This window comes from Octopus bimaculoides, chromosome 4 (genome assembly GCF_046866305.1).
Source record: "Octopus bimaculoides isolate indiv1 chromosome 4, ASM4686630v1, whole genome shotgun sequence".
NCBI classification, from domain to species: domain Eukaryota; kingdom Metazoa; phylum Mollusca; class Cephalopoda; order Octopoda; family Octopodidae; genus Octopus; species Octopus bimaculoides.
The window spans coordinates 123,050,949-123,078,491 of NC_142931.1; the positions used below are offsets into that span (position 1 = coordinate 123,050,949).

General features: G+C 37.0%; 1 protein-coding gene across 8 annotated transcripts in view; it reads right to left on the reverse strand.

Moving 5' to 3' along the window:
• Positions 1-1,316: 1,316 nt before the first annotated feature.
• Positions 1,317-27,543, reverse strand: part of LOC106880305 (tRNA-dihydrouridine(20a/20b) synthase [NAD(P)+]-like) — a 186,174-nt gene continuing 159,947 nt past the window's right edge. For all 8 annotated transcript variants that reach the window (XM_014930182.3, XM_089351335.1, XM_052967409.2 and 5 more), the window contains 6 exons: positions 20,569-20,610; positions 18,814-18,954; positions 10,950-11,158; positions 6,624-6,709; positions 4,192-4,404; positions 1,317-3,465 (listed from right to left, as the gene is read on the reverse strand). In XM_014930182.3, the coding sequence (XP_014785668.1) occupies positions 4,216-4,404; positions 6,624-6,709; positions 10,950-11,158; positions 18,814-18,954; positions 20,569-20,610 (667 nt within the window). In that variant the 3' untranslated portion in view covers positions 1,317-3,465; positions 4,192-4,215. The remainder of the gene's footprint in view (positions 3,466-4,191; positions 4,405-6,623; positions 6,710-10,949; positions 11,159-18,813; positions 18,955-20,568; positions 20,611-27,543) is intronic.

Sequence of the window (27,543 nt, forward strand, 5' to 3'; positions counted from 1 at the left end):
CACCTTTTGAGCGTGGTCGTTGCCAGAACCGGCTGACTGGCTCTCGTGCCGGTGGCACGTAAAAGCACCCACTACACTCTCTGAGTGGTTAGCGTTAGGAAGGGCATCCAGCTGTAGAAACTTTGCCAGATGAGATTGAGCCTGGTGCAGCCTCTGACTCACCAGTCGTCAGTCAAACCGTCCAACCCATACCAGCATGGAAAGCAGACGTTAAACGATGATGATGATGATATACATTTAAATGTGCTCCCTTGTAGTACACCGATAAAGCACGGTCCCTGTCTATGGCTACCTGGCATCATCCACAGTAATTACAAAATTGTTGCTGGATCTACCTCAATGCTCATCGTTTGTTTTATGTCTATCTATCTATATATATATATATATATGAAATATACAATTTGCTGAATATTTGTCACTTTCTACCAAGAGAAATCTAACTTTCCCCTCAGGCAGCAGAGAATTGAGCTACATATTCAGTATATATATATATATATATATATATATATATATATATATATATATATATATATATCAGCCACACATGGAGAAAGTTTTCCCTAGGTAGACAATGACAAATATTCAGCTAACAAACGCATATAGTATGTTCATTCTGTAATATGTTAATGTCATAAATGGCACACAGATGGGATGCCAAAAAGACATGCGAAAATTAAAATATATGATCATTTTATTTCTACAATATGACCATATGACAAACTGAATTGGTCATTAAACTATGTAGGTAGGGATGTTTATTATTATTATTGTGTCCATTCAGCTTATCTTTTGGCAAAAGGGTATTCAGCATCCTGTCCACACAGTCATAAACAGTCTACAATAAATATAAAAGACTGGACTAGATGCTTTAAATGTATCACATTTGGTCCCTTTTTTTAAATCTAATTTCATAGCTCACACTGGTTAGCTTAGCTGTTCATCTTGATTACACAGGATTAGAATGAATTATTGCACAATAGTTTTATTATAGTTTTATTAGTATACTAGCAGAAATACCCGGCTTTGCCCGGGTTAAAGAGAATAATGAAATCTAAAAACGCCGTCTAGACTACGCAACCCTCAACTGTTAGTAGGTACGATACCATATTTCTACATTAATAACTCTCCAATCCATGCCAGCATGGAACATAGACATTAAGTGGAATGCCAGTCTCATCTAGGAGGGCCTTGAAATCAATGTTACCAACTGGGGACTATGTGTGTCGTAGTGATAATAAAAAGACCCAAAGGAGGTCTGCAACGAAATAATTTTACTCAACACTTTGCAAGTGAATCAGTGGAGGCAAAGATGCGTCTCATTTACTTGACAATTTATGCACCACATTGCAGAAATCACAATGAAAGTATATCTGAAAGGGTAGTCTTACACTGTTGTACCGTTGAATTACAAATAATGCTCATCTGTTATGTTCGGGTTAAAATTTCATCAAAATCCATTCAGTACTTTTGACGTAGTTTTGGATAAGAAAACAAATGACTAATGTGTGTGATGGGTGTATAGATATCTGTATGCATGTATATATATGTATATACGTGTACATCTATATATATATACATCTACACATGTGTATACATATACATGTATGCATATAGATCTATATCTATATATATATATCTATGCATATACGTGTACATATACATGTATATGTATACATATACATCTCTTTCTCTCTCTCTGAAAGTATCTGTCGTTACAGTATCGAAATGTGATTGTTTCAGTTAGTGGAATAACGTGTACATATACATCTATATGTATACATATACATCTCTCTCTCTGAAAGTATCTGTCATTACAGTATCGAAATGTGATTGTTTCAGTTAGTAGAATAGTTTCATTTTTAAAGTGAAAGTATTTGACATGAGTGTTTTTGTTTCACTTTTGACACGTAATACTTAAATAGTGGAGGAGATATTATGTTGCCGTGGGCTCGAACTCTGCAAGAAGTTAAATTTTTTTTGACTAAAACACAACTGGAACCCTAAGTAAGGCATGTGTAAAATTTGAATGAAATTGGTTGCGTAGTTCTCGAGTTTTAGGGATTCACACAGACAGACAGACAGACAGACACACATTCTCATTTTTATATATATAGATTACAATAATATACTACAGCCAATAGTATATTATAGCTCACATGAGCAAGACAATAACTGCTTGCGCCAGATTACTGATGACAAAAATATTCCACAGACTACTTTGCAATTGAGGGTTAGATGGGGCATGGACACATGTTCCATCAAACAAGCCACACAGTCATGACCAAGTGGATTTTAAATTGTAAATATATATATGTATATATATACACACACACACATACACATATATATACAAAACTAAAGATGTGTATTTTAATGACCCAGTCAACAGGAAGAGGCTGTGTGCACAACCTGTAAGACTGGTAAAGTTGGTGTTATGTTAACCATATTAGTCAATGTCCACAAAAAAAAAAAAAGAAATGTGTGCAAGGAGAGAATACCAGAGGGTTGATGTTCTGAGGGAAAAGGATTAGGCTGACTTGTTGGTTGTGGGGAACCTGACAAAATAAAGGAGAAAGAGAGGTATTTTGGGTGGGCTTGAGTGGAGGCAGTATGCAACTAGCTAGATGTGGTGTTGCAGTAATAAAAAAGATAGTGAGAAGAGACATTGCAGTATGTAGGTAAGTTTTTACCAGTCAGTTCATTGGTCTTCTTTTGGTTGTAGTCTCATTACTTCAACTACATCTGCTAACTCATGAAACTGTTTAATTATGGTTAATGTATCTACATACAAGCATGCATTCACTGATATTCCATCAAACAGTTTGTACTTCTAGTGTCTAGTTTGTCTTCTCTCAGATTTCTTTAAGGAATGCTGGCTTTAAAGACTGTCCTTAGAAATTACTTTCTAAAGTACTGTCCTAGTTGTCAACTGCAGAATTTTAAACAAAAGAAACAAGTCGTATGTGAATCATTTTAACATCATGCGAGAGTCTTCAGTAAATAAGTTACTGCAACACATGATCCATCTCATTATGGGTCTGAAGTAGACATTGGACATACAACCTGTTCATTGTAGGTACACCAAATTGAGTTGCCAGCTACTGCCAAAGTTACAATCATCAAACACAATACATTTTTTTTCTTAAATTTCAATTCTGACTTACAGGAAATTCTTAAAACAAACATTACAAATGAAAAAAAAGAAAATCAACTGAAATTCTATTAAAAGTATCCCTGAGTGATTTGAAAGTAATCATCTTGAATTTGGTGTTGAACACAGTGTACATGATGTATCTCTTATAGTCTGCTGAATTGGAACATTCTTTACTAGAATTTTAGATTCTGCTGCTTTTCATCCTGGGGAAGAAACCAGAAGTCTTAGTGGAATAAGACTCTTTGGTATTTTACATATCACTTCTTTTGCCAAGCACAACATATGAAACATCTTTCAGTATTTTGGTACCACTAGAAAAAATGTAAAAAAATAGAAAAAGTTGTTTAGATCATTTCAAATAATACATTTTTCAAAGGGGGCAAGTTACCATCATTAGCATGGCTATATGGTTAAGAAATTCACTTAACAATCATGGTTTTGGGATCAGTTCCACTGTGCAGCATCTTGGGCAAGTGTTATAAATTGTAAACCTGGATTGGCTACTACTTTATGAGTAAATTAAGTATACAAAAATTGTCCAAAAGCTATCATATGCATGTACCTGCAAATAAAAGTGTAATAAAAGCTTCTTTACCTGAAAAGCAGGTAAGGATTAATTACAGAAATAGCATCTTGCTGTAAAAACAATGCCTAAGTAATATCAATATGTATTCATCTAACTCATGCAAGCATGGAAAAGTGGATGTAAAACATGCAAATGAAGTGTGAAGGGAGCTAAGATACTCAGCTGTATTGAATAAAAAAAACTGCTGTATGACCATATGACAATATTTCAGTAAGTTAACTGTTTTTGTAAATTTATTTTTATTGATTTATTCTCATTTTACTCACTGGTGGGATAATTTTGAAAAATTTGTTTCCAAGCAAATATTTTTTACAGTTGGATGTTTTTCCTTCTGTTTTCTCAACCATGAAAAGAGGAATGTATAGCCAGCCAGAAAGGTTAATGCATGCTTACTTATTTACCTTAAATTTTATAGTAAAGATCACTCCAATGAAATCTAAAACATACTTACAAGCGCTGTTGGTAGCAGTTGATGTTAAGATTTGACAGGTACTCTAGGAGCAGAGATACCAAAGTTCTCCTTTAAGAACTGAAGTACAGATGACGTGCTGGCTAAAGATGCAAAGACTGTCTGTTCAGCACGGCTCATTGCTTTTTGTAACATAAATGTTAGATGATGGTGGAAACACTGGAATGATGTTCCAGTTGACAGTGCCAGATATATCTAATCAAAAGAAAAGAAATAGAATCATAGTTACAGTGATAAGTCTTTGGGGTATGTTAACATTAAGATGTAGAGGAAGATAGTCTAGTATTTAAATCAGTGGTTCTCAACGGGCGTCTATGTATAAGATTTTTTGGAGGTTCACACAGCAAAATAGTAAATTGGAGATCCACAATAATATTTTAAAGGCCCCTGAAAAGATTTTGATTTAGATGTATTGATATTTATTGCAAAAAGAAAAAAAAGCCAGGTTTCCTTCTAAAAGGATGGTTACAGCCTACACAAGTTAATATGTGAAAAACAAAATAGGAATTTTGAAAGAAGTATCTATAAAACTAGTTTTTAAACCAGCGAATGGCTATGGGGTTTCACAGAATAAAATAAAGGGGGTCCATGGGTAAAAAAAAAAAATGGTTAAGAACCCTTGACTTAGATGTATTGAGGTGTAGAGTAGAATTATAGAACAAAGGAGAGAATCATGAAGAAGCAGAAGAGATATTAGTGACATAGTAGCAGAGGCATGGGAGAGATCAGTGATATGACAGCAAAAAGTGGGGTATTAGTGATAGGGTAGTAGGGAGCAGAAGAAGGGGAAGTGACATGACAGCAGGGGTCAATGACATGACACTAGGAATAGGAGAAATGTTAATGGCAGAAAAGGTGGGGTCAGTGACATTATTCTATTAGGACCAAGACAGGGCTAAACAACAACATAAAGGCTTTTTACAGTAGTTCAAAAATAGTGTGGCACTTGCTTTTTATTTATTGTAGTTATAGAAATGAATATGTTATGAGAAATAATGTGACCAGGCAAAAAAATACAAAAAATGCACACTAACAAAGACAACTAGTTCCCTCCCCCCTTCTCCCCATTAGCCTTTCTATACAGGCTATGGACTGATCATTCCCTCTGTAACACTAAATTTTAATTACAAGATTGTACTTTTCATCTTCTGTTGGCATGGGTTAACTAGGTCTACCACCTCAAGTATTTCTGTGAACTTTTGAACATTTTGAACCTTTCCATACCAACAAGCTTCAGACTACCCCTGGCACAAACCTTCTCTTTTAAAGTGAAAATCTATTATCAAAAGTCAGGTTATGTTCTAAACACCAACTTAACAATAACGAAGTTATTTTAATAAACTCTTCGAAATTAACTGAAACAAGGGCAGTGTATTTCAACCGAAATATTGTAACAAAGGTGGGGTTAAAGCTGGATTTGTTGATGTAACAACAACCAGTTATTTATGAAACGAAAGTATACCATGACAGATTGAGACAAGGAAGAGTTATGTACCTTCTATAGGGTTTCACGTGACATACACTTATTCTTTTCTACTGGAAGCGCAAGGCCTCAAATTTGGGGGAAGGGATTAAGTCGATTACAGTGGTGAAGACTGTAGTGATGGTTGTGGTGACAGCTGTGATTGTGATGGTGGTTGTGGTATGGTTGTTGGTAGTGGTGGTGGTGGTATGGTTGTTGATAGTGGTGGTTGTGGGTGAAGTTGTGATGGTGACAACAACGGAATACCATGCTTGATGTGGTTTTGGTTGTAATGTTGGTGGTGGTGGTTATGGATGAAGTTGTGGTGATAGTGAGAGCAATTGTGACAACAATGGAATACCATGCTTAAAGTAGTAGTGGTTGTGGTTGTGATGCTGGTGGTGATTGTGGTGGTGGTGATGATGTGATTGTTGGCAGTAGTGGTTATGGTGGTTATAGGTGAAGCTGTGATGGTAGTGGAGGCAATGGTGATAACAATGGTGTACCCATGCCTTTGCCTAACTGAGGATCAAATGCATGCAGCAGTATGACAGTCTGGACATGAAAGACACTTTAATACATGTGTTGTAGGATTTTCGAGCGAGATCGTTGCCGGTGCCCCTGGGCTGGCTCTTGTGCGGGTGACACATGAGGTTTCTCGAGCGAGATGAGCGTGGCCGTTGCCAGTACCGCCTGACTGGCCTTCGTGCGGGTGACACGTAAAAGCACCCACTACACTCTCTGAGTGGTTGGCGTTAGGAAGGGCATCCAGCTGTAGAAACTCTGCCAAATCAGATTGGAGCCTGGTGTAGCCATCTGGTTTCACCAGTCCTCAGTCAAATCGTCCAACCCATGCTAGCATGGAAAGCGGATGTTAAACGACGACGACGACGACGAGACATAATACTGATTTAGTAGGGAATAAAGAGAGAAATGGATAGTGTTCACTTACCCAGTCTTTAACACATTCTTCTGGAGTTGACTGGTAACCAGCAAACATAGATGGGTTGGATAGGATACCACGAGCAGCCATTATACCTAGAAAATCAAATAATAAATACATCTTTGTCAATTGTACAATTTAATGAATAGTAATGAGTAATGCCCCTTCCCCTCTCAGAATTTGTTGTCTTGCAAGTTATTTGGTGACCCTGCTGGTGCTGGTGCCATGTAAAAAGCATCCAGTCTACACTGTGAAGTGGTTGGCATTTGGAAGGACATCCAGCTGTAAAAACCATGCCGAAACTGACCTTGCCTGTATTGGTGTCACATAAAAAGGACTCAGTCCACTCTATGGGGTGGTTGGTATTAGGAAGGATATCCAGCCGTAAAACCCATGCCAAAAGAGACACAGTAGCCTGGTGTAGTCTTCTACCTGGCCAGCTCCTCTCATACTGTCCAACTCATGCCAGCATAGAAGACAAATGTTAAATGATGATGATGATGATGAATACTAAGTTAAATTCTTGAGATGAGTTTTCATTATCATCATCATTATCATTGATTTGATTCAGGTTCATTCTTATTCTAAGTAGAATTTATGTGGGTAGTGGGTTACTACCTGTAACCTTAGGTACAGACACTCTTTCAATAGTCTTCCAAGTACTCAAGACCCTCCTGATATTCTTTCCTGTCCCTAAGAGGCAAACTTTCTGTAGAAGCTCTACAGAGCATTCTAATCCAATCTCCTTCAATTTATATCTTAGCTTACAGTTCCCAATGCACCAATTATTATAGGCACAACCTTTACAATCTTCATATTCCAAATTCTTACAATTTCAAATCTTAAGGGATAGTATTTTTTTTTTGTCTTTCGTCTTCTTTATTTACAATCCTGGAATCATGATTATTATTGTTATTGGACTCTGCCTTTCAACCTTTCGAAGTAGATAAAAAAGCATACCAGTTGAGCACTGGGGTCAATGTAATTGACCTACCCACTCCCTCAAACATGCTGGCCTTGTGCCAAAATTTGAAACTACTACTACTACTACCACTACTACTACTACTACTACTACTACTACTACTACTACTACTACTATTATTATTATTATTATTATGGCAGAAAGCTAGCAGAATTGCTAACACACTGGAAAAAATGCTTAGTGGCATGTTGCATGCCTTTACATTCTGAGTTCAAATTCCATTGGAGTTGGCTCTGCCTTTCATCCTTTTGGACTCAATAAAATAAGTACCAGTTGAGTGCTTGGGTCAACGTAATCTTCTTACTGCCTCCCCTGAAATTGCTGAGCTTGCATCAAAATTTGTAACAACAACAACAACAACAACAACTACTACTACTACTACTACTACTACTACTGCGTCGTCGTCGTCGTCATCATCATCATGAGGGTGGTGGAAGGCAATTTACTTTTCATCTTTCTGAGATTGATAAAACAAATACCAATGAGGTACTGAGATTGATTTCATTGACTTATAGCTCACCCTTTCATAATTTCAGGCTTTGTGCCAATGTTTGGAAGTATTATTATTACAGACGAAAGCTTTTGTGCATAGTGAGATGGCTTCTTCAAATGCTCAGAAGACTCCCTAGAAGTATGTGGTAGCTTCTGTTCATCAACAGTGGAAGAGAATGCTCCAAAAGCAAAACTTTCATTACTTTCTTTCCAAACCTTCCTTGGTTTCCCTTTTCTTGAATTACTAGGTATTCCTTTATTGAAACGCCAACCTCTATATGAACCCCACGTCTGAACCAGTACAGTTTTGTCTCCTGAAAGCTGCATCTGATTCATCTTGTACCTGGTTTTTGCTTCAGCTCATTTATGCTTCTGTCAATCATGTACATACACTAACATATATTCAGAGAGCATGATTGCTTCGTTTTAACAGAAGGAACCTGTGGAAGCAGGAGACTGATGTAGACACAAAAGAAGCGATGACAGCTGATCTCAAGCTGCTAAACCTCAGGAAGGAGATGACAAAGGGCTACAACAAACAGTGAGGAAGTCCCATCCAACTCAAGCATAACAAAAATAATGACGACAATGATGATGATGATGATGGTGATGGTGATGGCAGAAACATTCCAGGGTTTAAATCTCATCTCTTTAAGAGTCTAATAAAAACAACGTTTTTGAACAATTTAGTCTCAATTTCTCATCAGGTGTCAATACCTATGTAGATGTGCTTGAGCTGGGATTGAACTAATATATATTGGTTTCAAGTTTTGGCACAAGGCAAGCAATTTCAGGGGAGGGGGCCAAGTCAATTAAATCACTCTCAGGGTTCAACTCATACTTATTTTACTGACCCCAAAAGGGCAAAAGGCAAAGTTGGCATTTGAACCCAGAATATAAAGACAGACAAAATGCCGCTAAGCATTTTACCTGGCGTGCTAATGATCCTGTCAGCTTGCTGCCTTATTGAGCTATAAATATTAAAGATCCATGAGTGCAATTCTACTCCAAGTACCTGTACATATACCTGGCACCTGATGAGTAACAGAAGCTCTCTTTCTCTTTCAATATCCTCTTCTGTTTAACATAAATATTACTCCACGACATAAGAAATATTGTACACATAACACTGGTCCATTAGCATTTAAACTGGCCAAATTTAGCTCAAATATTCTACATGTTTTACATTCAAACTGGCTACATCTAACCTCTCTTACCTAGCCTACAATAGCATTCTAAAAATAAACAATCACATCACTGAAGCCTCAAAACTATAAGATAACACATGTTATTCAAAACAATTTGAATAAAAAAGCATTACATTTGACAGAGTAATCTGAACACTAAAGGGTTACGTTAGTTTTTGGAACATAAACTCACTCCATTGATGAAAAAGGTATGTATAGGTTTTTACCAAAACTAGGGCAGAGTTAGAATAAGAAATGGCATATCATTTAATAGTGGCTGTGGTATTCCCATCATCAAATCCTGATATTAACTCTTTAGCATTTAAATTGGCCATATCCAGCCCAAATATTCTATATATCTTATGTTCAAACTGACTGGTTCAGGCCTCTCATACCTACTCTACAATGTCATTCTAAAATTAACCCATAAACTGCTGGGATTTTGCTGTATGTAACACAAACTGCTGAGCCTATTTTAGGTAAAGGTCAACATCGATCTATCACTTGAAAAAAATACTCAGTGTTTCTTAACACCTTCTGTGATTGACTACACTGTTTCTGGGGTGAAAGGGTATCGTGTGCATACATTATACGTCATCAAAATTAGGTCAGATCATGCCCTACTTCCGTGGCCACGCACGTGGCCTGTCGCGTTGGCCACTGAGGTGGCCTATCGCAGCTTATGGGTTAAACAGTTACATCCTTGAAATTTTGAAGATACAAGATAATGCAAGATTAATACAAAACAATGTGATTGAATGAGCATTATATTTTGATAGAATAATCTGAATGCTAAAGGGTTAAATCTAATATTGCAACCAGCTAGATCCTCCATTAAGTTGTAAAATCTATGTCTTTTCACAGAGCACCTTTGATACAATGCAGTTCTGTAACTTGATTTCTGTGAATCAAAAGAATGGTTGGGTTTTATACATAACTTTCCCAGATCAAATCTGTAATAAATTATTTTGAATGTCATGCTATCAGTTAAGGAAGTTTATACTCCTGCAATTAGCTATTTAGTATTTATTCTTTGTGGCTAATGAACTTCAAGTTGTAAATTGTAAAAGAGGGTAATGTCCAGTGTCAATTTCTTCTTTGTTTTTGTTATTTATGCTTTACTACAAAAGAACAAAATTACGTCAATGCAAAAGTAAACATTGTTTTAAGAGGGAGGAGAAAGAGGGAAAAGGGAGGAGAGAGAGAGAGAGAGGGAAGAGGGAGGAGAGAGAGAGAGAGACAGAGACAGAGAGAGAGAGAGAGAGAGAGAGAGAGAGAGGTTAACAGTTGAAAAATTGCTTCAGTCAGTACAGTTCCTAAGGTCTGACCTATGAACATCACCTGAAATCTGTTTTTGTCTGCCTCTACTAATCTGCAGTACTTTTCCACTAATTGTAAACAAGCCAGTTGGGGAAGTAACAACATGGCTGCTCAACCTGCTGGAAATAGCAATGAAACATCGCTCAAATCATATGCTGCTGTGTTAAAAAAAAGTAGATCACATTGAATAATGTAATCCTGGATATATAAAGGGATAGAATAGTAAGGCTGGAAAGCCCTTGATTTTAGGTCTGCTTGGTCAGTTTGACCTGGGGTTAAACAACGACAGTCAGCTGTTTACTACACACAATCACTTTCTTCAACAAGACTCAGAGACTGATCAGTTGTTCTTACCGTTTGCTTTAGTTTCTTTGTGAATCTTTTTGGCTCCTTCAAGAGATTTTACGTCACCGTTGGCAATGACTGGAATATTTACACTGCTTTTAATCAGTTGAATTGCTTCATTGTTCACTGGTTCACCTCTCTGTTCAGGTGTACGTCCATGAACAGCTAACCAAGATAATCCAGCATGTTCCATTTTACGACAAAATTCAACAGTTTCCCTAAAACAAAAAATAAAAAAAAGGAAATGAATATAATAAACAAGTTTTGAAAGTATTCCTTTTAATTTTAGAAACTGACTGTCAACAAAATCACAATAGCTACCCCAAGAAAACTGTCCTCCGTAGTTGGTGATCCCCACAAAACACTGCAGCTGTATCTGCATCCATTCTACAAAACCCTCTACCACTGTAACTGTCTCCAACACAACTGACAACAGCAGAAGCTAGTAAAGGAGAAAAAGGAGTAAAGACCCCTTTCGGTCACGAATGACCATGGGACTGCACCAAGAAGGTTACCCTCCTAGGCACAATTCTGGGCAAGCTTGTTTAAGGAAGACCAGCAGTTGCCCATGCAAATCAGCCACCCCTCTCCACTGATGTTATCCAAGGGAAACCATACGGGCTGATACAGCTTGGCACCAATGACACCGCAACTCATACCTATAGCTGAATGAACTAGAGCAATGGGAAATAATGTTTTGTTCAAGAACACAACACACAACCTGGTCCAGGAATTGAACTCAGTTACTCTCCCAAAATTTTCACTGTAGTAGCCGACTGCCCACAAAACAGCTGACACTTGAAGCTGGTCACACAGACAGTTCACTGCAGTAGTTGGTTGCCCACAAAAAAAAAGCTCACAGCTGTAGCTGGTCATTCAAACAGTCTACTGCAGTAAGTAGTCCTCATGAAGACCACCCACTGCAGTAGCTGTGCCACTTTCTTTTGTTTACTGAAAATATGATATACACACACACACACATATATATATGAGAATTCACGAAAAAACAACAGACGAAGACAGGTGGTGTAAACGACAAATTGATGTATTAGTTTAATGCTCGGGAATAGAGAAAGTCTTTAACGTTTTGAGCCTACGCTCTTCAACAGAAAGGAACACAGAAAAAAACAAGGAGAGAAAAAAAATATAAGTGTAGTGGTCAGCGATCTATATATATATTTATTTATTGATGGGTTTCAGCCAAGTGGCTGTGGTCATGCTGGAGCACCATTATAATTGTATTTACTACATTTTATCTTTGCAATGTATAACATAAAATTACATATATTTTTCTGTAATTTGTTTTTTTTTTTTCTTTTTCGTAATGAAATCATTGGTGTTAGAAAGGGCATGCAGCTGTAGAAACCATGCCAAAGTTGACACTTGAGCCTGACACAGCTCTGCAGCTTGCCAGACCCTGTCAAACCGTCCATTGCATGCCAGCATGGAAAATGGATGTTAAAAGGATGCTAAATGATGATGATGATGTTGCATCATTATTGTTGCCCTTTGTTTTGTCCTATCTGCTTTAGTGTTTTGATAAATAAGCCTGAGTGAACTCGATGCCTTTGATCAGAGTACAGTAGAGCACCAATGACAACAGCAGACCACGTCACTACTCTATAACTAAAAGACAGACACTTTAACTCGTCAGTCAATGAAGCATCACAGCAATGTGTCATGAAACAGTAAAGAGAGAATTGATTTTTATTTCTTTTTTCAAACATATACTTTGCACTACTATTTTAACTTGCAGACATAAGGTTTGTACCTTGCCAAATAAAATCAATATAATTATATGTAGTAGCGATAATGAATGCTGCCAATAGTTTGAGGAGTTAACATATCAGAACTTGCAGTCAATCAATATAGTTAAATATGTTAGTGATAATAGATTTCTGCTGTAGAGGTATGTGTTGTAGTAATTAAACTGTAAATTCAAGTAAAACAACTGTTTGAAGTTTATTTCTGTTTGAGTGCAGTATAGCGAAAGACAATATGTACAAAACACGACAAAGTATTGAACCGTTGTCAAGAAGTGAAATGCAGTACTTGATAAGAGAAATATTAATTATCAGGGACATTTAATAATATGAAATATTCCACATTTCCGGTGAAAGACATCACTGATGCAAGTGTGTCTAGAAATGATACAGAGACTGTTCAACAGTTTCGTCACATCTAAATAATCAAGAGCTGTATACTAAAACCTAGCTTATTTTCAGTGTCAGAAAATACTACAGTACTTGCAAACCCTACAAAACATCTGACATTAAGGATACAATTACCACATATTTCAGATGGAGTACTTACTGCACAAACACACATGCACATTACTATTCTAGAAAGACATCATCATCACCATCATTGTTTTAATGGCTTCTTTTCCATGCTTGCATGGATCAGAAAGAACTCACTGAGACAGATTTTCTATAGTTGAATGCCCTTCCTGTTGAATAACCCTCACCTGTTTCCTTGGATGGAGAAGCTGAATACCAACTTCCTTCAACTCACTAGACTTTTAACCTTAATCTCACCAGATATTCAGTTTGACATTCAACTGATTTCACTCTAAGGATATTATTATTAATATTATGGTGTGCATTTGGAATCAATGTTCTTGATACTGGATTACAATCAATTTCCTTAGATTTCGAAGACCTTTCTTACAATCTTTACTGTTCCCAAAAGAGTAGATTTCTGAATTAATGCAACTCTGGTAGTTACACCAATCTCAATAAGGGAATTGTTAAGTCTGTTGATTAAAGTGCCTAAGGCACCGATAACAACTCGGGTTACTTTAGTAGAGACTCTCCACAGTTGTCGTATTTCCCTAGCCAAATCCTGGTATTTTCCTATTTTCTCTTGTTCTTTGACTGTTACATTCATGTCTGCAGGTATAGCCACATCTATGATGATGCTCTGTTTTTTCCATTGTCTAGAACCATGAATCTGGTCACTTGGTATGAATTTTGCAACCAGTTTGCACATTAAAATGCCAGTTATTATTATTATTATTATTAGTGGTGGTGGATTAGCAGAATCATTGGTATGTGTTGGACAAAATTCCTTAAAGTAGTTCTTCCAGCCCTCTACATTTTGGGCTCACATCCCACTGAGGTCAGCTTTACCATTCATTATTTTGGGGTCAATGAAATAAAGTTTCTGTTATATATTGGAATTGATTAAACAAACCCTTCCATCAACTCCTGGCCTTCTACATAAATTAGAAACTTTTAAGAGGGGTGGATTGGCAAAATAATTAGAACATCAATATTTGTTCCCTCAAAATACAGAATCTCTTTTATTCTCTTTTCTCTTTTACTTGTTTCAGTCATTTGACTGCGGCCATGTTGGAGCACCGCCTTTAGTCGAGCAAATCGACCCCAAGACTTATTCTTTGGAAGCCTAGTACTTATTCTATCGGTCTCTTTTGCCGAACTGCTCGGTTACGGGGACGTAAACACACCAGCATCGGTTGTCAAGCGATATTGGGGGGGGGACAAACACAAGCACACACATACATATATATATATACATATATACGACGGGCTTCTTTCAGTTTCCGTCTACCAAATCCACTCACAAGGCTTTGGTCGGCCCGAGGCTATAGTAGAAGACACTTGCCCAAGGTGCCACGCAGTGGGACTGAACCCCGAGCCATGTGGTTGGTAGGCAAGCTAAATAATAGAATAGAGTTTTTTTTTGTTTTTTTTAATATTTTCGTTTTATATTACTGCTAAAGTGAATAAAAAATGAGGCTTTCTTTCCTTGAATTTGCCCTTCAGAAAGATTAAGGTAAACAAAGCAAAACAATAACTAAACAAAACACACACACACACATACAAATATATCACAGAAAATTTTTAAAAATAACACTCTAACAGAAAAATACAGTATAATAATACAATAATAATAGTACACATACATGTCCTGTTTTGGGTGTAATCACAGATAGTGATAATAAAACATGATAGCATTTGCTTGAAAGAACATTTTACTGATGTCCTTTCAAACAAAAAGTCTTTTAATATGGAACATTCTACTGAAAGATCAAAAGCTCGGAAACGTTTTGCCCAATGGACTGGTGTCATTATTCTACAATTGATCACAGAGGCCTATAAGAAGAGAAAACTTATGACTCTATGTCTTGCTAGGGACACAAGTTTCATAAGTGGCTTTGTGTCAGGTGCTGAGCAGCTGAGACACAAGACAGGGATAGGGACAGGTGTATTGCTGTAGAGAAGACAGGTGTATTGCTGTAGAGAAGATACAGGACTACTACAGCAGAAAAGGCAGAAAGGGTGATGGAGATGGGGTACCAGGGCATACCCTCAAAGTATGTGAAGCTGGATGAAGGGAGGAGAGGAACAAAGAATTGAGGATAGCTGGGCTGGTAGTTTTCATGAGAGTGTGAAAGGTGACAGACAGTTTGAGATGAAGATAGACATGAATGCAGTGACTGGTGAACATAGATAGAGGCATGGTCAATAGTGAATCTCAATTTGAGAGAAGGTGAAGGAAAATAGGAGAGGGCCATGGAGGAAGAGGTGATAGGCAGCAACATAAAAGGAGGAGGAGGTGGAGAGTAACCATCATTTACACACACATGTACACACAGACACATATGTATGTGTGTGTGTGTGTGTGTGTGTGTGAGAAAGTTATTAATATATATGAGAGAAAGTTATAATGCAGAGATTGATTTAATCCAGAGTAAAATGAGAGGAAAAACTGGCTGATAACATGATAAACAAATTATTCATAAAAATGAATACCAAAATAACTAACGCTGGATGGAGCTTTAAGTGGGATGGACTGTAAGCTAATATATGGATAGAGAGGGATAGGCATGGCTGTATAGTGCATAAGTTTGCTTCCAAACCATGTGGTTTCAGGTTCAATTCCAGTGCAGTACCCTGGGTTGACCAAAGCCTTGTGAGTAGATTTGTTAGGGAGAAACTGAAAGAAGTCCAGTGTGTGTGTGTGTGTGTGTGCCTCCTTGTCTTGACATCATGTGATAGTTGTAAACAAGTGTTACTGTCATTCAAGTGGTGTCTTTATTTTCCAATATTCTGTGAAAACATGCTCAGTCATATAGAAATATCACCTAGCCTAGAAACAAAGGAGGGTTGGCAACTGGATGGGCATCCAACTGTAGAAAATCTGCTTTAACAGATTCTGTTTGAGCCATGCGAGCATGGAGCAGTCAATATTAAAATGATGATGGTAATCTTCCAGATACTTCAAATAATAATAAACAAAAATAATCAACTTATTAGAAGACTTTCAGATTTCCTCAGATACTCTCCACTAAGAAACCATTTTCTACTCTCCAAAACCAAACATGTTACTTTCCTTTGGAATTAAAAAATTTTCTATTGCACTTTTCATTATCTTTACAGACCAACCCTCAATCTCCTCCTTTCCATACTAGAGAAGTTGCTGCAGAAGTTAACCCTAGCCCTAACTTTCCCCATCATCATCATCATCATCATCATCATCATCATCACCACCATCACCACCACCACCATCACCATCACCATCATCATCATCACCACCACCACCACCACCACCACCACCACCACCATCACCATCACCATCATCATTTTAACATCTACTTTTCCATGCTTGCATGGGTTGGATGGAATTTATTGGGGCAGATTTTCTATAGTTGGACGCCTTTCCTGTCACTAACCCTCACCTGTTTCCATGTAAGGTAATATTTCCACATGGCCAGATGTGTTCTTGTAGAATATTGGAAATGAATGATATTGTTTGTATGACAGTGACACTCACAACAATCAGGTGATGCCAAGACAAGGAGACACAAACACACACACATATACATGGCATTAAGAAGGACATCTAGCTGTAGAAACCTTGCCACAACAGACAACTGGAGTCTAGACAGGTCTCAGCTGGTCAGCTCCATGTCAAACCATTATCCCATGCCAGCATAGAAAGTGAATGCTAAACAATGATGATGATGATATATATATAAAATCATAACCATCATTTAACACTTGTTTCCCATTTAACAGTCACTGGTATGGGTTGGACAATTTCATAGGATCTAGCAAGCAGCTGATACATATATATATATATATATATATATATATATATATATATAGTTAATCCTCCAAAAAACAACAACACAAGGAAGTGGTACATGCAAAGTATTAGCAGACACTCAGGGAAAGAAATAAAGGTAGTTTTATGTTTTGAGCAAAGCTCTTCTTCAGAAACAGGAGGCAGAGGACAGTCCAAGAGAAAAGGAAGACGGAGGGAGGAAAGAAGGAAGGATGGATGGATAAGATAGGCTTCTTTCAGTTTCTGTTGACCAAATCCACTAACTAGGCTTTGGTCAGCTTGGGGGTTATAGCAGTCATACAGTAGCACTGAACCTAGAGCCATGTGGTTGGGAAGTAAACTCACTATACAGTTATGTCTATGTCCACTTCTGTAGATTAAACTGTAGGTTGTTAATATTGATTTCTAACAGAATAAATGCCACACATTTCTGATAAAAATACAGTCAATTATTTTGACTCCAATACTTGACTGGCTTATATTTTACTGGCTCCAAAAGGTTGAAAAGGTAACCTGAATAAGATTTCAACTCAGAATATGAGAAAAAGATGTAACTAAAGAATTCAAGGAATTTTGTCTGGTGCTCTACATATTATTCTACCAACCTCAACTCTTATGTAATTAATGGGGGTGATGGATTGAAGGAATATGAAAATGTCAAATAAAATTTCTTTTATCTTTTACTTGTTTCAATCATTAGACTTGCCATGCCGGGGCACTGCCTTGAAATATTTTAGTCAAATGAATCGACCCCAGTACCTATTTTTTTATAAGCCTGTTACTTATTCTATCAATATCTTTTGCCAAACTGCTAAGTTACTGGGATGTAAACACACTAACACTGGTTGCCAAGCAGTGGTGGGAGACAAACACAAAGTCAAATACACACACACACGTCGGGCTTCTTCCAGTTTCCATCCATCAAATCCACCCACAAGGCCCTGGCTGGCCTAAGGCTATAGTAGAAGACACTTGCCCAAGTTGCCATGCAGTGGGACTGAACCCAGACCCATGTGGTTGGGAAGCAGATTTCTTATTACACAGCTACGCCTGTCTTTTGTGATATTTAGTTATAGCCTTGATGTTCCGAGTTCAACTCACACCAAGTCAACTTGCATTTCATCCTTCTGGGTTCTGTTGATCCAACAATCTATAGATCTCTCTAAATTACCGGCTCCTTGTCTGGCTAACTGATACCCAATTGATTCAACCATCTACAGATCTCAAACTATTGCTCCCTTGTCTGAGATACAACATTTCATAGTCATAGTTCATCCCAACACCGAGTAAAATATGCTTTGTGTTCTAAAACTAAAAGGTTTCACTCTGGTTTTCATAAAGAACAACAGTCTATCTAAAGTAACATCCCTTGACAAAGTAAAATCATTGTACCTGCTCCTCAGAACAAGGTAAACTTACCCTCAAATCATTCAACTCCAGATCATAGATTTATTAATATCAAAACATAATAACTGCTCTTTAACCCTTTAGCATTCAAATTATTCTGTCAGAAGTAGTGCTTATTTTGTCACATTGTTTTGAATTAACCATGCATTATCTTGTCGCTTTGAGATTTTGAGGAAGCAACTGTTAATTTTTAGAATGATACTGTAGGGTTGCTGTGAGGGGCCAAATTTGGCCAGTTTGAATATAAAACAGGTACAATATTTTGGTTAAATATGGCTGGTTTAAAAATTAAATGAGTGTTAACTTGTTTGTGTGAATGTGAGTAGGAAGGAAGTGGGATTGAACTGGAAGAGAATTGTCTTCCAAGTCTTACCTGATATTATGATGAATACGTATCTTAATAGAAATAGTAAAGTCTTGGCTTGAAATGGCTCCTTTTGTTTGTCGGATCAAATCTTGCACAATCTCTGGTTTGCGAAGAAGACAAGCTCCATAGCCCTCAGCTTGAGCCCACCTTCAGAGTGAGAAAGGTCAATAGGATTAGATTTAATGTTTTAGCAAAGATTAGTTAATTAAAATATACAATGTGAAACAATGATTGCCATCAGAAGATAACCTTAAAATGTAAAGAATAGTGTCTGAGAGATGCAAACAAAGGTAATTTTTATTGTTGATAAATTATTAAACTATTAACCTTTTAAAATTTTTTTCATTTAATCAAGCTGTGATTGAATGTATGTGTATGTGAATATGCGTGTATGTATGAAAGTGTGTGTGCGTGCACGTATCTATATATATATATATATACACACACATACATACATACATACATACATACATACATACATACATATGTACGTATGTGGAATACACACACATATACATATATAGAAAACATCTTTTCTTTGAAACATGATATACAGGGTGTCCATAAATTACTGTTACAATTTGAAACAATTAATTGTGGAAGTTATAAAAATAATTCATGGACACCCTGTATTAAAACAACTGTTTAATCTTCTTTATTAATGGTTTTTCATATTTCCTTATGTCTATGTTCTTTATATTTCATTAAGAACATTATTGTTGCTAAGTCCACTGACATTTCAATACTTTCTTGGCTTCATTTTATGAATGAAATAATGAGAGTAGTTTACTGTTGCTGCATTTTGTAGGAGGCAGCAAGGCATCATGGGAATAATGTAACCAGATGTAGAAAGCTTCCTTACCAATAATGGAAAACATAGGCATAATGTGAGGCAAACACACCATACTATAAATGTTACCAATATACCAATAAACATCCTAAGAAAATTAACTCTTGGCCTGCACAACCAAAGTTTCTAATTTCTGTGAGATTCTAAGATGACCACAACATGTGTCAAACCCATCAGTGCATAGGCAGTCACCTACTGAATGATTAAGTAGGTCTCATATCTTAACAGTAAGCTTAGGAGGGCAGGCGACTAACAGTAAATAGTATATAAACTGGCAGAAGGTAACTGAAAGTCACTGCTGTATTTTTCCTAAGAAGTATTGTGAATCTTCAGACTTTAGCATGGAGGCATGAAAGAGCATGAATCTTCAGACTTTAGCATGGAGGCATGAAAGAGCATGGATCTTCAGACTTTAACCTGTAGGCATATGAGAGAGAGAGAGAGAGAGAGAGAAGTATATAATATATACCACTGTATCAATCAGACTATCAGATGTTATACACCACTCATCATAATGTGCTTCCTTGCATTGTTGTAGCTTCTGAATGATACCACCCTGCAAGTTAGACATTCCCTCTGACTGGGATACCAGTCTGTCACAGGGTTACCCATTTACAGAGACTGATAGAATAAGTACTAGGCTTACAAAAAATAAGTCCTGAGGTCAATTTGCTTGACTAAAGGTGGTGCTCCAGCATGGCCACAGTCAAATGACTGAAACAAGTAAAAGAGTAAAAGAGTATATATATATATATATATATATATATATATATATATATATATATATATATATATATATATATATATCTTCTATTCTAAGACAGTAATACAATATATTTCTCTGTCTGAACAGGATGGCAATAATATGCAAACTAGATGGAATGGTATGTAACAGAAAAAAGATCATTTACCTTTGAGGACAGCCACAGTTGAGGTCAACACCATCAGCATATCTATGGAGAACAAATATAGGTCAAAGTAAATGTTGAGATCAAAGAAAGAAAGAAAGAAAAAGAGGACAAAAGAAAGAACACAAAACAATACAGTAGAGGGTTAAGAAAGGTCGATAACATTCTAAGACTCTAATGTAGGAGAGTGTGGTTGGAGCAGAAGGTAGACAGACTGCTTTAAATGCATTCTATCTGATGCCTCATATGCATAATTTGAGGTTCAACATTATGTTTAATCTGAAAAATTGTGTATCTGTGTGCATGTATGTGTGTATATGGCGGGGGTCTACATAAGTACTAGCAATATATTTGGGTTCACTACATCAACACTACACTCTATTGTTCAGAAACAAGGTCTTCTGTCCAGAAACAATTAGAGACAACTAGAAGATTGGTTAAAGATCTTGTTTTCTGTTTAATAGCATCCTTTGAATTGTTGATACTATTCATGTATAAACATGCATTGAATGCGCACACGCACATACACACATTAATGTTTGTTTTTATGTTATAATAAAAACAATTTTACATTAAATTGAAGGATTACTCAATACATTTGATAGAGTACAAATTTATTGTTCTCTAACAAAAATAGTATTGACAGTTTCGGACAGCTGAGTCATCATTGGACTGTCTGATGATGCTTAGCTGGCTAAAACATCAAAATCAAGGTCAATACAAACTCTTGTTAGAGAATAATGTATATACACACACACACACGCATATTGTGTCATCATCATCTACAACTGCTAACACTTGGAGTGTCAGCAAGCTACCTAACAACTTTTCTCTATTCATTCCTGTCTTCTATTTAGCATATTAATTGTTGCATCATCAATCCTGTTACCCCTATGATGCTTGAAATCCAGTTATTTGTAGCTCTTCCCCTTGGCCTTTTCCCAAGGGTTTTTCCAGCAATCAACAATTTTTGTTGACTATGTGCACTTGTTACATACCCAAAGTGCCTAACTTTTGGCTGGTCCAATTCTTTCACAAGGTTCCATTCAATTCCATTTTCATCTAACTCATAATGATTAGTCCTTTCTTTGACCAGCTAATTACTAATATTCTTCTAAGGCAGTGAGCTGGCAGAAACATTAGCATGCCAGGCAAAATGCTTAGTGCTATTTCGTCTGTCTTTACGTTCTGAGTTCAAATTCTGCCAAGGTTGACTTTGCTTTTCGTCCTTTCAGGATCGATAGATTAAGAACCAGTTGCATACTGGAGTTGATCTAATCGACTGGCCCCCTACCCCTAAATTTCGGGCCTTGTGCCTAGAGTAGAAAAGAATATTCTTCTATAGCACCAAATTCTCAATAATTTTTTTGTCAATTTTTCTACTTATTTTTAAGACTCCAGTACTCAGATTCACATGTTGTTATTACAAAAAAATATAATATACATAGTATATCTATATGATATGTTGTATCTCTATTTCTCTCTCTACTTATCTACATCTATCTACATATATCTATTTATCTACTTCTCTACATCTGTCTACATATATCTCTCTGTCTACTTATCTACATATATCTCTGTCTACTTATCTACATATATATATATATATATATATATATATATACACACATACATACATATATATATATATATATATATATATATATATATATACATATATATATAATTCAAAGGGTATATCATATACATAGTATATCTAGGGCTACACTATCTGATGAATCTTCTCAATTTTTTAAGAGGGTAATAATGAGTTTATTGCATAGTGTTCAGGTGTACTACAACTCATCAGAGAATGTAAAAAGAAGGGACGAAGAGCAGAGATATAAGTCAAATAGATAAAGAGAGCAATGAAAGCCCAAAGTGTATGCACAATACATAGAATAAAACACAAAAATAGAGAGAAGCAAACATTAAAAAAGTCATACAAAATAAGAGTGTATAGGCATGTTGAGAGTAGTGTTGGCTAATTTTAGGAAGATTGGAAATTTTGAAGAAGGCAGTGTCCTGACAGTTAACAACAGACTCAGGTAGTTTATCCATGTCTCATCAATTCTGAGCATGAAAATATATTCCTGAAAGTCGTGGGTGTTGTACTATGTTTTTGATTTTATAAGCATGTTCACAAATGGTAGTGGTATTGAATTTGAAAAAGGTGGCCAGTGTTGTTGTAAAGATGGTGGATAATTTTGTGGGATTCTACCAAGTCAGCCATTAGAGGTTGAAAAGTTAGTGTGTCAATGTTCAGAGAAGCAATACATTCAACAAATGGTGACTGACAGAGGGTATTTGTTAGGTTGCACATCTCTGGACAGCTTCCAACAGATCAATATCCTGAATGAGATTGGGGTTCCAAACTGGAAGGTAAATTTCACTACTATTTCTAGCAGGTAGAACTACTACATAAAGATTGCTTCATGGGTTTATGGTTGTAAGAGTGTTATAGTTTATACCCAAATCACCCATAATTAAGCAGCCCCATGAAAACAAATGTGTTCATTCATGAGCATCATGGTATTGTTTTCCAGGTGTACTATATCTACTACTACTACATTATTCAACATGTCCTTTCCTTTTTGAAAACAGCAGGATGTGATTTGGCAACGATTTAATAGGTTGAATGACAGCATAGAGACTGCTTCATTAGCTCATAAAAAAAGGTTTGTGTTGGTAAATGCTACATTATTTTAGAATTTATGATTCAATAAACCATACTGTCAGTCATACTGAATATTTCAGCAAAGACAGACAAGCCAGTGAGGGAGTCTCTTCACATTCAATTGACCTACTAGAAATAGCAGCCAAACATCTTTCAAATCACAACCATACTGTTAGATAATGTAGCCCTAGATACATTATGTCAGAAAGGAAAAAGAAAACGATTTGTAACCCTTTAGCATTTATACCAGCCATATCTGGTCCAAAATTTTCTTCCTGTTTTATGTTCATACCATCCAGATTTGGCCTCTCACACATACATAACAATGTCATTGTAAAAATAGCAATACCAACATTGAAATCTAAAAGCTACAAGGTAATACATGACTGATTCAAAACAATGTGAATAAATAAGCATTGCTTTTGACAAAGTAATTTGAACGCTAAAGGGTTAAAATTGGGACATCATTTATCATAGGTTCAATTGTGGGTGACAAATCAACAATGGCTGTCAAGCAGTGGGAGGGTCAAACGCACAACACACATCATCATCATCATCATAACAACCACCTATCCATGCTTGCATAGGTTGGAAGGAATTTGTTAAAGCAGATTTTCTACGGCTGGATGTCGGCCCCTCCTGTCACCAATCCTCACCTATTTCCAAATAAGGTAATATTTCCTCATGACCAGGCATGTTTTCAAGGAGAATTGGAAATAAAGGACACCTTATCATGCATGATGGTTGACACTCACAACTATCATACAATCTCAAGGCAAGGTAACACACAGACAAATATGCATGTAACTACACACAAGCTATTGGCGATTTCTTTTCCTTCTTTGGACTTTTCTCTTTTTCCTTTCCAATGGAGAGCTATGCTTGAAATGTCAAAAACTCTCTCCTTTTACTGAGTGTGAAACTAATACTTTCCTTGTGCACATCTTCTTGTTGTTTGTCATTGTTAATTCTATTATTCATTTATTTGAATTGACTATATATATGTATGGTAAGAAGCTTGCTTCCCAACCACATGGTTCCAGGTTCAGTCCTACTGCATGGAACCTTGGGCCGACCAAATCCTTGTGAGTGGATCTGGTAGATGGACTGAAAGAAGCCCATCATATATGTATATACATATATATATATATATATATATATATATATATATATATATATATATATATATATATATATATATGTATGTATGTATGTATTTGTCCCCCCACTATCGCTTGACAAATGATGTTGGGGCATTTACGTCCCCCGTAACTTAGCGGTTCAGCAAAAGGGACCAATAGAATAAGTTAGGCTGACAAAGAATAAGTTTTGGGGTCCATTTGTTTGACTAAAGTGCTCTAGCATGGCCGTAGTCAAATGACTGAAGCAAATAAAAGAATAAAAGAATATATATATATATTGGCACATAAAAAACACCTACTACACTCTCAGAATGGTTGACGTTAGGAAGGACATCTAGCAATAGAAACATTGCTATATCAGATTGGAACCTGGCGCAGCACCCTGGCTTACCAGTTTTCAGTCAAACCATCCAACCCATGCCAGCATGGAAGATGGATGTTAAATGATGATATATATATATATATATATATATATATATATATATATATATATATATGTATGTGTGTATATACATATATATATATATATATATATATATATATATATGGAGAAAGTAAGAAGAAAAAAAGCGAAAATGCACATTGGATATAAAAAAAAAATAAAGGCTTTTTTATGAAAAGTAACGGTATAGATGAACTAAGGTAGAGTTAAGAGGAATAAAAGTCGTTATTTTGAATTGTTAAAGAGATTCAAAGTCATACCGGTATTGTCAAAAGCTGTTCATTGGCTTTGAATGAGCACCGATTTCCAAACAGTGCCGGGTCTACTAGTCCCTGAGCAAAAAGATTATATGCAAGGGAGATAAATAGTTCTAGAAGTGGTGCAATTAGGGTAGATGTAATACTGTAGTATGAATGGTGTATGGAATGTATGGGAATTAGTGGTATTATTGGTAAGGTTAGTAGTGTTCTGTATTATGTTATGTGTTCATGTTGAGTTGTGGATGATATTTATTGATGAAAGTTGCCTCTTTATTCATTCTTTGCTGTACTGAGGTGTTCTGTGAATATTGACAGAAAGGGAAAATTAGAAAGTTAGGATTAAGGTTCCTAGCACACCTTTCTAGGTGTTCACTGACCTGTATCTGTCTGTATTGTAGGCAGCAGATTTGTTTTTTGTGAAGAGTTGTTCTTTGATGGAGTGACATTCCTGTTTGGCCAAGACATTGATTACCGCACCCTGAGCAGGTAATGGTATAGATTAGGTTTCCCGATAAAATTTGATTTTATCTTAAATATTTCACTTTGTTTAAAGTGGAACTCTGTACCCTAGAAAAGGTGGGGGCATGTGCCACAGTTAGGCCAACCGCATTTTTTCACTTTTGGTTCCGTTGTTAATGGATATAGTCTTGCATTGGTTAATATGCTTTCCAATGATTTCGGTTGAATTTTGCTCTTGATAATTTTGTGTGAGCCTAAAATTTTGTTCATTGTTTTATCTCCTGTGAGAATGAGTAGATTTTGGATTATATATATATATATATATATATATATGTTGTTGTTGGCACTCCGTCGCTTACGACGTCGAGGGTTCCAGTTGATCCGATCAACGGAACAGCTGGCTTGTGAAATTAGCATGCAAGTGGCTGAGCACTCCACTGACACGTGTACCCTTAACGTAGTTCTCGGGGATATTCAGCATGACACAGTGTGACAAGGCTGACCCTTTGAATTACAGGCACAACAGAAACAGGAAGTAAGAGCGAGAGAAAGTTGTGGTGGAAGAAAGAGTACAGCAGAGTTCGCCACCATCCCCTGCCAGAGCCTCGTGGAGCTTTAGGTGTTTTCGCTCAATAAACACTCACAACGCCTGGTCTGGGAATCGAAACCGCGAGTCTGCTGTTATACCAATGTGCCAGAAGGGAGGCTAGGCGACAGGTTTATTTAGCCAGAGGGGAAGCAGATAAGAAAAGATTTGCCAATGTTCTGCGCCGTGAGGACCAAAGACTCGAGGTATTTCGTGTTGCAAGACAGTGTAGGAGAGAGAATAGTGATGTTGTAGGAGAGAAATGTGTTCGCATGGATGATGGTACGCTTGCACTAAATGAGGATGCAAAGAAAGAGGTCTGGAGATGCCACTACGATAGATTGCTTAATAAAGAGAATGAATGGGAGGAAGAGAGCCTGCCGTATGTCGACCCAATAGAGGGACCAGCTATCCGAGTTGATAGTACCAGGGTAGATAAAGCAATTAAGAGTATGAAGACCAGGAAAGCCCCCGGCCCATCAGGAATCACTGCAGAGATGCTCAAAATATCTGGCAGTGTTGGCTATAGCCGAGTCACCCGTATTACGAACCAGGTGATACACGAAGGAGTCATACCCAATGACTGGTGTAGCAGCATCATAGTCAACTGCTACAAAGGTAAAGGTGACGCTTTAGATACAAATAATTACAGAGGCATCAAGCTGTTAGATCAGGTTATGAAAGTTACAGAGAGGGTCATAGCCCAACTAATTAGGGAGCGAATCAATTTAGATGAGATGCAGTTTGGGTTCGTGCCAGGTAAAAGCACTACTGATGCCTTATTTCTAGTGAGACAGCTGCAGGAGAAATACCTAGCTAAGGATAAACCTCTGTACCTGGCTTTCGTTGACATGGAGAAAGCCTTTGACAGGGTCTCCCGATCCCTTATCTGGTGGTCAATGAGGAAACTTGGGATAGAAGAATGGTTAGTGAGAGCTGTGCGAGCCATGTACGGAGATGCTGCCAGTAAGGTGAGGGTTGGAAATGAGTACAGCAATGAATTCCGGGTAGAGGTAGGGGTCCACCAAGGTTCCGTCCTCAGCCCCCTCTTATTTATCATAGTCCTCCAGGCAATCACAGAGGAGTTCAAGACAGGTTGCCCCTGGGAGCTCCTCTATGCTGATGACCTTGCCCTAATTGCGGAGTCACTATCAGAACTAGAGGAGAAGTTTCAGGTGTGGAAGCAAGGTCTAGAATTGAAGGGCCTTAGAGTCAACCTAGCTAAAACCAAAATCCTAATAAGTAGGAAGGTAGATAAAACACAAACCCCTTCAGGTAGATGGCCCTGCTCAGTATGTGGAAAAGGAGTGGGTAGTACCTCTATAAGATGTACCCGGTGCAAGCTATGGACGCATAAGAGGTGCAGCAACATCAAAGGCAGGTTAACTAGGAAGTTAGTTTTTGTTTGTGGC